Raw genomic sequence first — 13,093 nt, 5'->3', positions numbered from 1 at the left:
ATTTAATCTTGCGATTAAATTTTTAGCAATTATATTAATTGCATTACATTATATTATGCATTATACATTATAAAGCGTAAAGCTGTCAGGATATACCGTACGCTGCTTTATAAATGGCCCTGATTATCAAAAAATTTCCATTCACTGTAATTAGGGATATGAAGCAGCTTAACAAAGCTGTAAAACACTGCCTTCCTTTGTGATTCTCATGAATTGACCCGCCACTTAAGATTAGTAAAACCTCCTCAACAAACTCTAATTGTCTATAATCAGTTTGCTAAGCGACTTACAGCCTTGGTTCTCAGAGATAAAACTATGAACTAGCCATAGATCACATGCTTTTACATTAGCTAACTAGACAGCGAATAGCCTTTTGCTGTTGTTGTTGTAGAACTATATCTGCTTTAATGCTCTCCGAATTTGTTACGCAAGGTGCCTCCAAATGGAAAAGTATTAAGTATATGACTATGACAATGCCGATGTTGGGTTTCTATTAGCGTTTCGTTGTCGAAGTGTTTCAGAATTTCAAATGAGTTGTGGAACCTTCGGTGTGGGGCCTGGGTCTTGTTGCTAGAACTTGTAGCAATTTGTTATTAACTGAACAATAATTGTCAGCATAATGATAAACAGCAGCAGCAGCAGCAGCAACAACAACAACAACAACAACAGCAACAATATCAGACACAATTACCCATATTTTTGCTTAATGTTTGCGCTGCTTTTGTTGTTGAGGCTACGTGCGCGAGGAAGTTCAATGCCAGCCAAGTTGAGTTAAGCTACAGGAAGCAGCGAGGCAAAGTTTTAGCCAAGTCAAGTCAAGCTTCAATATGGCGACCCTGGCCGCCTTATCAGTGCGCCTGGCCTGCTTATCACACATGTGAGCAACTGTATCAATGTCTCGGCCCGCGAGTCGAGTCGAGAATCGCATTTGTTTCAGCTACTGTTTGCATGTCGTTCATGTGTCGAATGCTTCTGTTAAATATCGCATTAAAAAGCCTCATTAATTATAGAAACAAACTTTGCGACTCAGTTTCGACTTTGGCTTTCGGCGTGCGGCATTCGGCTTCGATTTCATTTGCGATATCTGCACAAGCGCACACACTTTGATCATTAACATTGAAATTTATGAATGATCATTTGCAAATATCCAGTTTCAAATCGCAGAGCCGCTCAAATATCGTGCACGGAATTACAAATTCAATCACACACCCACGCAACACTCGCTTATATAACTAGCTTTTTGCATTGTAAATCGTTTTTTCCCCATTTTATTTCGCTCTAATGAATTAATTTTATTATCAAGAATCGAATTCTGTGAGCTGGCGAATTGGCAGCGACAGTTGAGCTTGGCTCAAATGTTTTGTAAGTTTTGGTTTATCAAAAATTGAGTTTAGAATTGGAAAATCATCAATCATTAGGTTAATGGGGCACATGATATTTTATTATAACTGATATGGTATATTAAATTACAAGAATTCGAACTTTCATGTATAACAATTTTTGTTCGTTTTTCATTAATTTTATGATCATCTTTATGTTCTGTGTGATCTTATGGTCTTCCATTATCTTCTATAGTTTCCATGATCTTCACTGATATTGTTTCATCTACAATATAATCCGCAATGATCTTCTATGATAATGATATAATGGTCTTCAATGAACTATAGTCTTTCAAGATTTTCTATTTTCAAAGATCTGCTACGCTATTCAATGATTGTCTAAGATCTTCTATAGTCTTCTATGTGACTGTTCTATTCCATGATTCTATAAACTTCTACAGTCTTCTATAATCTGTGTTTGAAAATATGCAAGTAATAAACGCTCAGTCGCTCCCCATCTATAGGGCATCTGTAAGTCGTTCGCAGAATATAAACTACCCAAAAAAAACCTCAATTATAATAAAACAATACGCGACTAGCTTCCGGTAATGCATCATTTATCGCACTTTAGCTAAAACAGACACGCATAACAAAAGACTTAGGCAACGAACTCGTCGCTCAGTTCTAGTCACAACATTAAACCAACATTGCTGACAATACGCTGACCTTTTTTATACGTTGTGTTTTAATTTTATTTTCTCGAGTCCAGCTCGCAATGCATAAGCAAACAGTAGCTGAAATTTGAGCTCAAATTGGGTAGCCAAGCAGCTCCCACCGCTGCCACTGCTGCCCCTGCCCCTGCCACTGCTCCTGCCCTACGCTGACCCTGGTCACAAATTGGACGCATTGATAGCTTCGGCACGTATGGATAGATCGAAGCAAATTCAAATGGACTCAGCGAGAACTCGGAGTCGCTTCGATCTGCCACGTCATCGTTGAGAGGTGCGCGTCATCGTCAACGGAATGCAAGGTGAAAAGAATTCATTTCGTTTGTTGGCTCTGCTCTTGTCCCTCGTCTAGGCTGTGTGGCTCGATCACGGCTCTCGAGCGACTGCACGTACATAGCTAAATTTAAATTAAATGAAAAATTGATGAGCTGCCGCCTAAGGGGCGTGCACTTGAAGGCGGCTGGCAGGCGGTAGACAGCAGGCAGCTGGCAGCAGTTACCTGACCGCAGTTACCTGCCTGAGCTAGCAGCGCTGCTGTCGAATTTTGAAGCTTGTCGGGTTTATTTGGCCATTAAACGCCTCGAGTGTCGTCCCACCGAATGACAGTTGACGATTGTCGTTGCCCGGCTTCAGCGGCTCATCAGTTTCACGCGCAATGTTGTAAACCGTAAAACAAAAGCTCAAACATTAAACGAAAAAAAAAGCAAATCAAAATTTAACTAAGTAAAAACCCTTTTTTATATAAGGCGCGGCTGCCAAACTCAAGTGCATAAAACAAACTTGCAAAACTCCCAAATAAAATATAAACGAAAAGAAAACATTTCAAATTTCAGTGATTTTTTTGTCGAACCAGCCAAGGTGCAAAGGCAAGTACAACTCTACGGCAACATCTTCACTTTAAACACCCACAAGAATTGAATAATAACAATAACAATAACAATAATAAAACCTGGCCATAAACAACAAAACTCCATAAAACAGATAAAATTTTAAGCTTCTAGCGTTAATTAGTAGCAATTTATATGTGTGTGGAAACAAAAGAAAAAACTATTTATAATTTAATTATAGATGCCTTTGATGGCTTTTAAACAAGAAAAATAATATGAAGCATACGCAGCGTGGTGCGAAATTCAAATAGTCAAACTGGATATCGAATGCGTTCATTGACCAACAACAACAAAATAAAAGCAAACCGAATTTTATACACACTACAATCAAGATGTTATAGATATTAATTTTTATAAATAATTTTCAAAAAATATTTTGCAGCTAGTCAGGTTTTTTTTTTCTAGCTGAGCGACTTTTGGCCTGAGGAATTTTTTTTTATTTATTTCTTGGTTGAGCTGTTTTTTATTTTGATTATTTATTTGTTGGCGCCAGCTGCGTTTTTATATGCGAGATTTCCTCAGAATGCGCAAAAGAATTCCATAGAAGTAACAAAAAAAAAAAAAAAAAAGATAACCGAAAACAGAAAACAAACAAAAAACAACTCAAGCAAGAAAAACAACAAAACAAAATATTTGCATTTTACTGAATCATCGCAGTCGATATGAGAAGCTGACTTGGTAGCGGAGTAGAGGGAGGTGTTGGAGGCATTGTAGGGGGGGCAGCGCAGCTCCAGTTGTTGTCTGCACTTGTAATTGGAAATTTCAATCAAACGAGTCGAACTGCAGCTCAAGGTTGAGACGTGGAAATGCTCAAATCTAAATGCAATTGATTGATATATAATTTGTGTATGCCTATGGGCACGGGGCGAGAGGGGGCAGCAGAGTAGGCGTAAATAAGTGTGTGTGACTATTAAATGCAGCCAGCTGTTCACATTTGCACAGCTCAATAAATATAAATCTCATTCGAAATGCGCACAGCTGTGCCCTAGACAAGCTAAGTACTCGCCAGCCCCCCTCCACCCCTCCCTGGTAGCTACAATTTAACACCAATTAGCACAAAAAGGGTAACTGATGAATATCATTCAAATGACAGCCGGCTGCAGCATGCATTCCGACTCCTGCATCCCCTGCCGCCTGCCTCACTTAATGAATTTCCATCGCCGTCATTTTAGAGCGTTCACATAAGATATATATTCTTTGCACACAAATATCTATATATGAGTGTATATATACATATATATGTATATTCTCTTAATGTTCGTATCATATACTATTTGTGTTCATTTGCGGGCTCTGGCAATCGTGTTTGGCTACAATCGTGTCTAATTTGTCGATTTGCTGTTGTTGTTGTTGTTAGGGGCACATCTGTTGATGCTGATGCACTACATCGATAGAAACTGCCAACTGTCAGCTGAGCTAAGCTGAGCAGCATTGCACATTTGCATTCATAACTCAACAGATGCAAGACAACAGAAAAAGTGTAGAAAAAAATAGAAAAAAAATGTACAACAAAATTGTTGCGTTGTCCAAATGACATATATTTTAATTTCGAATTAGTTACGACTCACACGACAAATACACTGAGCAACAAAAATTGCGAAAATGTAGAAAGACAAAAAAATTAGAGAGGGAGTGAGAAATAGACCGAAGGAAAATGGCTATAGAAAGGGAAAGAAAGTGTAGGTAGAGTGAGAGAGAGAGAGCGAGAGAGATAAGGAGAGAGAGGTGGAGAGAGAGAAAGAGAAAAGAACAGAGAGAAAGAGAGAGAGAAGAGAATAATAGAGAGAGATAGCCATTTTGAGGGAGAGAAAGAGATAGAGAGAATAAAGGGCAGATAGAGTGAGACTAATAGAGATAAAGGCAAAGAAAGTGCAAGGTCAAGTAAAATATTTTACATGCATATGTATATATCAAAAGAAAGAGTAGGAGAGTAAACGATGGTAGTATGCAGCTCATCTCATATAAGAGATAACGAAGTACACAATTACACTCATCATTAAAAGCAATTTCATTGCCTGCAGGACAGTGTAAATTAGCCCAGTTAGCAACAGGTACGGCAGCAGCAACAGTTGGATCAGCAGCTGAAACACAAACAGCTGCAGTCCTAGTCTACACCTGTTCAAGCAGTTGTCTCCCTAACCAATTAACAACAGTCGAGTTCTCGATTCTCTCCAGTCGTATTGAATAATTAACACACACGTTGCCAACTAATTTCGAGGTGGCCGTGGCCCGCACGTAATTGCCATGATTTGCAGTATTTGCGGCGCAATCAACTTGGCGAATGGCCCTTTTCCCTAAAGCTGCATACGGATGGGCAATCTGTGTCTAATTGCTCTGAGCCCGGGGCAACAGTAACACCTGTAATCCAGTTGATTGACTTGTCCCTCTGATTGCCTGCCGACGACCAGATGTGCACAGAAATGGAAATGCAAATAAAAATGAAAATGAGACTGAGACTGAGCGTAGAACTAGTTGTAGAGCTTGGCTCAGTAATTGCGACAAGTCGAAATTGTCTGATGTTTATTTATAAGTCTGGCGAAATATGATTTGAGTGAGAGCTCTGATTGATGAAATGCAAAACTCAATACGGTATGGCATCGGCGTGGGAACTCAATTGAGATTTCAAATCGAGAATCGATTATGGCCTGGCAATTGGAATACTTGATGCAGATGTTAATGTTAATTGATGTCTGAGCCAGAGCCAGAGCCAGAGGCAGAGGCAAAGGCAGAGGCGCTTCAACGCTTCGTTGCACAATTGAAGACTAATTGAAACTAGGAAGCGGAATCGACGTCTAGAAGTGGAAGTGGATTACATTAGGTGCCATTAGCTAAACTGACTAACAACATTTTTGTAATTAATCAACTGGCCGAGCCCCGAGAGACACAGACAAAGACAAAATTCAGCGAGGGCAGCCCTCACACTTCCAGTTCCGCATTAAGTGCGTGTCCAGCCGACTGAAACTTGCACTCATCTAAACAGAACAAAATAACAACAATAAAAACAAACAAACAAACTCTATATCTACAGCCTGTCCCCTTCCCTGCCAGCTGATCGCGAAGGTCGCGAAAATATTAAGTATACGTATGAAGAATGCCATTAAGCGGGCAGTGAAGCTCTTTTTGTTAATGCTTCATAAAATTGAGCATTAGCTCAGCACTCACACGACAAAGAGCAGGAACAACAAATTGAAAATTAATAACAAATGTTTAAGTGTTGGCAAAAATTAAAAATTATAAATTGAATTAAAAAAAAAAAAAAACAGAAACAGAAAACAGAAACGAATTCAAATGCCTGCAAATTGTAACATGGCCAAAACACCATAGGAAAAAAAAAACAATATCGAATAAACAAATGCTTGAAGCATTAATTAAGCATCGTGAAATTAGCAGAGATTAAGCGTGACAATGGGCAGCACGCAGTAGCCAGCAGCTGGGGGAGTAGCTGGGGAGAGGGGGGCGGCCCAAACGTTTAACAATATCAATGTCGCATCGCTTATCGGTTATTGAACGCGCGCGTTTTATTGCAAATTGGAAATCGATTGGCGACGCTCGATCGCAGCGTTTAAATAACTTGATAAATCATATAATTAATAACACCATCATTTTTGGCATGCATGACTATTCGCATACCTGGCATGCAGCTGTGCGGCTGTTGTAGTCGTAGCAGTAGTAGTAGAAGAAGGAAGAGGCCATACAGCTGGCCAGCGATACGCTTCAATTCTGTTTTTAGCCAGTAGCTGAAAACTGAATTATGGGCAACACACGCCGTTGGCCGGCCATAACAATTAAGTTTGTATAACAGGCATGCAAATTATTTACATTGATATGCATAAAATTGCCTTCAACTGTGGTTAGCATTTACGTCAAATTCGTGTTGTTTTCTTGTTTATGCCATTTTAATGAGCTGCCCTTCAAAAGTGGCTACCACTGCTATGGTTCGCAATAGCTCTGGGGCGAAGGAACGCCAAACTGATTTGAGGCGAGAGGCAATGAACGAATTGAAGGATGAACCAATCACAGTTTCTGAGTTGTTTCAGATATAGATGCAACCTAACATGAGTATAACAGTATAGCAATATAACAGTATGACAGTATAACAGTATGACAGTATAACAGTTAATTAGTACAATAGTATAACAGTTTAAGAACAGATCAACACTTCACTTTACTAGTATATCATTATTGTATAACAATTTTAGCAATATAAAAATTGTCAGCATAAATTGCAATAGCTTCTATTATATAACAGTTTTTTGCCAATTTAATAACAGTTTTCAAACTAACGGTGAATTGTATAAACGAATTGGTTGGCCTTTGACCAGCTTCTTACCCGTATAACAATCGCTGAAGTTGCCGTGCTCATTAGTCAATCAAAAGACTTAGGCAACGAACTTGAGCACCTTTGCTGATCTATGCAAATATCAGTTAGAGGCGTGACACCGTTAATCAGAATAAGTGTAATTAAAGCCACCATCATCAAACACACACACACACACATTCACAAACACACAGCTGGTTACCGAGCTTAACCCAGTAAGCCAACGGCAAGGCCGCTGGCATTTCATGAAAAGCGAAAACGCAGCCGTGCCAGGGAATGGTAATCTTGTCCAGCTGTGCAGCTGTAATCCAAGCTGAGTGACATTAATGCGCCGCCGGCCAAAAGGAAAATATTATTTTTTGTAATTTAACGTTTACCGCACCGCTGGGCTCAAGGTTCTAACCCACAGCGAAGGGGTCTGGGTCTGGGCAGCCCGTTAGCCGAACGCTTCGCACTGCCTGGCATTGGTCACATGCCAAGCGCATTTGATGGCCATCAGCACGACTGTTGCTGCCGCTGCTCCACTTAGAGGTGCAAATATTTTGGCAAGCAATTTGAAGTCGCGTGCAAAAATTAGCAACTGCGCGAGCAGAAGGAAGACGAATTAAGAAGCGGCTTAAAGACTCGAATCGGCTTAAACCAAATATTTAATAAAGCCAAACGCACAAGTGGCCAAGTAGATCGGGAAAATGCGCTGCGTCATCTACAAACAAAACAAAACTGACCATCAACAACAATAACACAACAACAACAACAACACAACAACAACAACATCAGTAAATTTGAGTTGCGATGATAAACAACATTTCGGCTAAGGGGCAGCATCGAGGCAGCCACCTCTGGGATTTCCCAAGCAGCATTATCCGATTGTAGCTTCTCGGCTAATATTATGCAATGCGCGCCATGAGATATCCGAAACGTATTGTTTGTATTTGCCAAATATGCGAAATGGGCAGTTGAGCTTCATTGAATTGGGTTAGCAGCAGGTGTAGTACATGGCAATTCGTAGTATATGTAATGGAATAACTCTTTGATTCAGGCACATATATATATATATATGGATTAAATACAGGCATAAATAGAATGCATTTAATAGTAATTAAATATATTATATAATTTTAAATTAAACATGTCAATTATATAAATTTATATTTTCACTTTCACATTTAATATTAGTGTTCTATTTTCCATGTCCCTTTCAAACAATTTTTATATTAATTAAAATACAGAATTGAAATAGCTCTCAAAACGAGTCGATAACTTTTTTGATACCTATATAATTTTTTATCAATAAATAAAGATTAGATTAAAAATATAATATATTTTTAAACGCATATATAAATAAGAATAAATTTGCTTATCGATTTATTTAAGCTTCATAGCAAATCTAAAAAATCATTTTAAAACGTTAAATATTTGCAATACGTTTTTTCATATCTATATATTATATTCATATCTAAATTTCCTAATTAAAGCCCATATTTCATCAATATTCACATTTAAAATCTTACACAATTCCAATTGAAATTTATCTTAATTAAAGCCTAAATAACCATTCTTTGTCTTCATTAGCGCCATCTATTATCAGTTATTACACGCATTTTCTGGCCTAAACAAATAGTTCAAGTTCGTTGCCAGAGTCTTTTGCTAGCAATTCACGCCTTTAAGGCAGCCACTCACGCTGCGCATGGCAAGCACTTTCAACTGGGTCGTTGACTTTACGGTCTGGGAAATGTGTCAAGGTCAGCCCTGCCCCAGACAGCAAGAAAGAAAGAGAAAGAGAGAGCGACTGACAGAGTGAGAGAGAGAGAGAGAGAGAGAGTGAGTGAGAGCGTGTGCTGTATGTAGCCTACGTGCTCAACGTCAGCTGATAATTTCACAATGTGACTCACTGAAATGCTCATCTCTTCTGCATTCAATTGGGGTAGATCTCTGACACTTAAAAATGCATTGCACAATTGCGTTTGGATCAAACGAAGCCGAAAAGCGAGAAGAGCGAGAAGAGAAACGGAAACTAACGCAAATGACCTTGGTCCGTGGCTTTTGTTCTGCTGCTGAAGACTGTGAAATCGGCTGCAGGCAGCTAAGGTTGCTGCTGCTTCGGCTGCGGCTGCTAGGCCTCAACAAGCAACGTGCCGGCTGGCACAACTAACCAGCCGAGCACCCACAAACCACCCACCCAGCAATTGGAGCCACTTAGACTTGCCCACTTGCGGGCGTTCAAAATTCGCTACGTTCGTTGGTTGCTTTTTGGCATTAACACAAAGTTCATAGCTGAAGTTGTCAGAGAGTGTGTGTGTGTGTGTGTGTGTGTGTGTGTGTGTGTAGGTTTACACTAGTGCCTGCACATATAGACAGAGTAACAGTCACTACCACAGCCACAACCACAAGCACAGCCAAAGCCAACCACAACAACAATGCGCGGTAATGTTTAATGCTTTTTAATACTTGAGCCGTCGGGCGGCTGGCGTCTCAGTTAGTCTCAGCACAGCCGCAACGGAGTGTGCACGCGCAGCAGCACCAGCAGCAGCAGCAGCCAGTCAACCAACCAGCCAGTCAGTCATTCATTCAGTCAGTCACTCAGTCAGTCAGTCAGCCAGCCGCAATCAGTTGGCCAGTGAGAAAACGCATGAGCAAAAGTAAATTTTTCGAAAAATCCCCAACAAGTTTATCCATCCGGTGGGGAATGCGAAAAGATTTGCTCAAGTTGCTTGCGGCGGCTCAAAGTGTTGCCCCAAATTGTTGCAAGTGCATCAATACGAATCTGTAACGGTAACACAAGCACAAGTGGCGGCCAAGTCAAAGCTGTATTGCAGCCAGTTGATTTCGCAAAAATATAAAAAAAGCGAAAATAAAGTCTGACAACAATTTACTGCAAATTTTAGTGCAAAAAAATAAAAAGAAACATCAATAAAAACCGAAAATCAAACTACGAACAAAGTAAAGTAACGACAAGTGACACAAATAAACGATAACAACAACAACAATAACAATTCGTGTTTGCCCTTCAAATAAAAATTACAACTAAAAAAACCCAACAAAATTTAAAAATAAAACTTACAAAAAGTTTTAAATAAACACAAACACGCCCAGAGTAAAAGCCGAAAAGAGGTGTAAAGACTCAAAAAGTGTTCAATAAGTGACTCCCCGACCTATCCAACTACATAACTACACACGTCTATATACCTGTATATATACATAAATTTGTCAACGATGGATGCGCCTGCAAAACAGGTAAATCGAAAAACAAAAACAAAAACAAATATTCCAAAATAAATTTGGCAAAAAAATGGCTTTTTGTAGTATTGTATGACAAGTTAACTAGGCTAAGTAACAACAGCAACAACAACGCCATTTACAGCTGCGTGACAAGTTGTACACATTGTTGTGTAGTGGTTCCCTGCCACGCCCCCGTCGGCCTGTGGGCCGAGGCGCAAGAAACTTGTTTACAATTTGTTTGTTTTGCTTAAGGCTTTGGCACTTTATGCACATCATCGTCATTATTAGTATGATCATCATCATTATTATGCAGAGATTTTCGACACCTTATTCGTTGTTGTTGTTGCTGCTGTTGCTGTTGTTGTCTCATCTTCATGTTGCATATTGCAGCGCACGTAAGGGGCAGATTTAAGGAAAGATAAAAGTCTGACCCGAAAAATAGAAGAAAAATTCGGCCTATATGACTTAGGCATTACCTTTCCAGTTGAAATTCCAAAAATTTTTAAAGTTTACAATTATCACCTTTAATTATTATGAAAAACTAAAAAAAAAAAAAAAAAAAAAAAAAAAAAAAAAAAAAAATAAGAGGAGCAAACGGGAAAAGAGAAAATGAGAAAAAAATTCGCTTTTATGACCTCTCTATGAGATTTTCATAAAATCGAAAGGGATATTGTAAATTAAAAGAAGTAAGTAAAAAGATGAGAGTTTATAAAGGAATATTTCTTAATATCGGTTAATATAATATAATATAAAATATCCATAAAGAAAATTTAAAAGAATTCAAAATTCTTTTGTTGTGTGAAAATAGAGAAAAATTCATGATTCTCATATGCTCCAATGGATAATTGCAAATTATGAAGATTGTAATCATTAAGAAGATTTATAATGATTAAAACCGTTAAAAGTGGAAACGGTTAGGAAAAAGAACAAATTAAGTAAAAATAACACAAATATATAAATACATAAATTATATATATTAACGTATATAAATAGATAGCAATTAGAGAAGACAAAAACCAGCAGTTGATAAATGGGTAAATTAGTGAAATTTTACACATATTCAACTTCGTTTCTCTACAATAATTGTTTACATATGTAAATTTGACATTAAGTTATTTATAATTTGATTATGATTTATAAACATTGCGACATATATATATAGTGAAAATTCTAATTATAAAGAAAGTTGAATATTATACGCTAAAATTATTACCCAGAGAGAGAGGAAGAGAGAGAGAGAGAGAGAGAGAAAAATAGACAGAGATTGAATAGATGCAATGGATGCATAGATGGGCGTATTGAACAAAATACTAGATTAAAAGGTCAAATTAAAAAAAATTCAGTTTTACAGTTAAATCGTTAACCGTGTAAAATTTAACTAACAACTTCAGATTTCCTCACAGGCCTTAATGATAATCCAATTATGTAATTATAAACTTAAGAACAAGTGCATGTTCAATATAAACGAATCAGCTGTGGGCAGTGATTCTATTAAACATTGAAGCACACCCAAATGCTGTTGTTGCTGTAATTGTTGTTGTTGTTGCTGTTGCTGCTGCTGTCGGCTCAAAGTGGCAAAATGAATTAAATACACAAAAATTGCATTCGATTATTAAAATTGTTGAACAAAAGGCCCCCAAAAATTTGGCTTTCAATGCAAACTTTAATTGCATTCAATTTAATTTTGTTGTTGTTGTAGTGTTTGTTGTTGCTGTTTGTTTGATAACCTTGTGCACAATTCACAAGCCGACAAAAAAAAAAAAAAAAAAAAAGATTTTTAATTTGCGGCCAAAGTAAATGTTAAATGTTGGCCAATTGTTGCTTAGCATTTTTCATATTGTCTGGCGATTCGATACGATTTTGGCTTGGTTAGCGACCGTCTGGCATTTAATGGCCATTCAATTTGTGATTTGAGAATTATGAATTGTTCAGTTCCTCAATTTGCTTGACATTTTTCATTTCAATTGAGAAAATGAGAAACAAAAGTCTCTCACAGTATTCATACACGTGTCGCTCGATTCGTACGCATTCCCAGACATTTGAAAGGCAGGCAGAAGTTGTTGCCACTCCGCAATTGACAGAAACAACAACAACAACAACGACTACAACAACCACACACCAGCAGCCCGCCCACTGAGCCAAATTTTTGGAGCGAATGGAACGCGAATGGGGAAGCAACATTGACAAATTCGGGCTCCAAATCAGAATGCGGCAGCCAAACAGAATCCAATTTAAGATGAGCTGAACAACAACAACAACAACAACAACAACAATTCTCTTTTAAACTGTAAGAGATACACATATAAGCGCCTTGAAGAGGCTGGCTGGCTCCTTTTTTGTGTGCAACTGATGCTGTGAATGGCAGCTCCGAATATGTCTGTCGTCGGATCTGTCGCTTTTCACTTTCGAAATCCAATTTAAATATAATTTTTATCGCTTTGCCAATAAAATGAGAAGGCGCAAGTTTGTGTCTCAAGTCTTTTGTTTTGTTTTTTGTTTTTATACTTTAATTGCAAGAATTTTATTGCCGCAGACAATTTAAAAATATAATTATTAAAAATACTTTACATAAAAATAAAAATTAAAAATAACTGAAGTGTATTCAAGTGTTATACAATATGA

At 38.0% G+C, this 13,093-nt stretch overlaps 1 protein-coding gene across 2 annotated transcripts in view; it reads left to right on the top strand.

Moving 5' to 3' along the window:
* Positions 1-2,577: 2,577 nt before the first annotated feature.
* LOC108613427 (uncharacterized) overlaps positions 2,578-13,093 on the top strand; it is a 27,885-nt gene continuing 17,369 nt past the window's right edge. The window contains exons 1-2 of one of the 2 annotated variants that reach the window (XM_018006876.2): positions 2,580-2,913; positions 10,138-10,486. In XM_018006876.2, the coding sequence (XP_017862365.1) occupies positions 10,466-10,486 (21 nt within the window). In that variant the 5' untranslated portion in view covers positions 2,580-2,913; positions 10,138-10,465. Of the gene's footprint in view, positions 2,914-10,137; positions 10,487-13,093 lie in introns of both variants that reach the window. The other variant, XM_089468097.1, reaches the window with a different exon arrangement.

This window comes from Drosophila arizonae, chromosome 4 (genome assembly GCF_054131065.1).
Source record: "Drosophila arizonae isolate 15081-1271.41 chromosome 4, UAZ_ARI_1.0, whole genome shotgun sequence".
Classification (NCBI taxonomy): Eukaryota; Metazoa; Arthropoda; class Insecta; order Diptera; family Drosophilidae; genus Drosophila; species Drosophila arizonae.
Note: the sequence above shows the minus strand (reverse complement) of the source record. Positions and strands in the feature narration are given on the sequence as shown.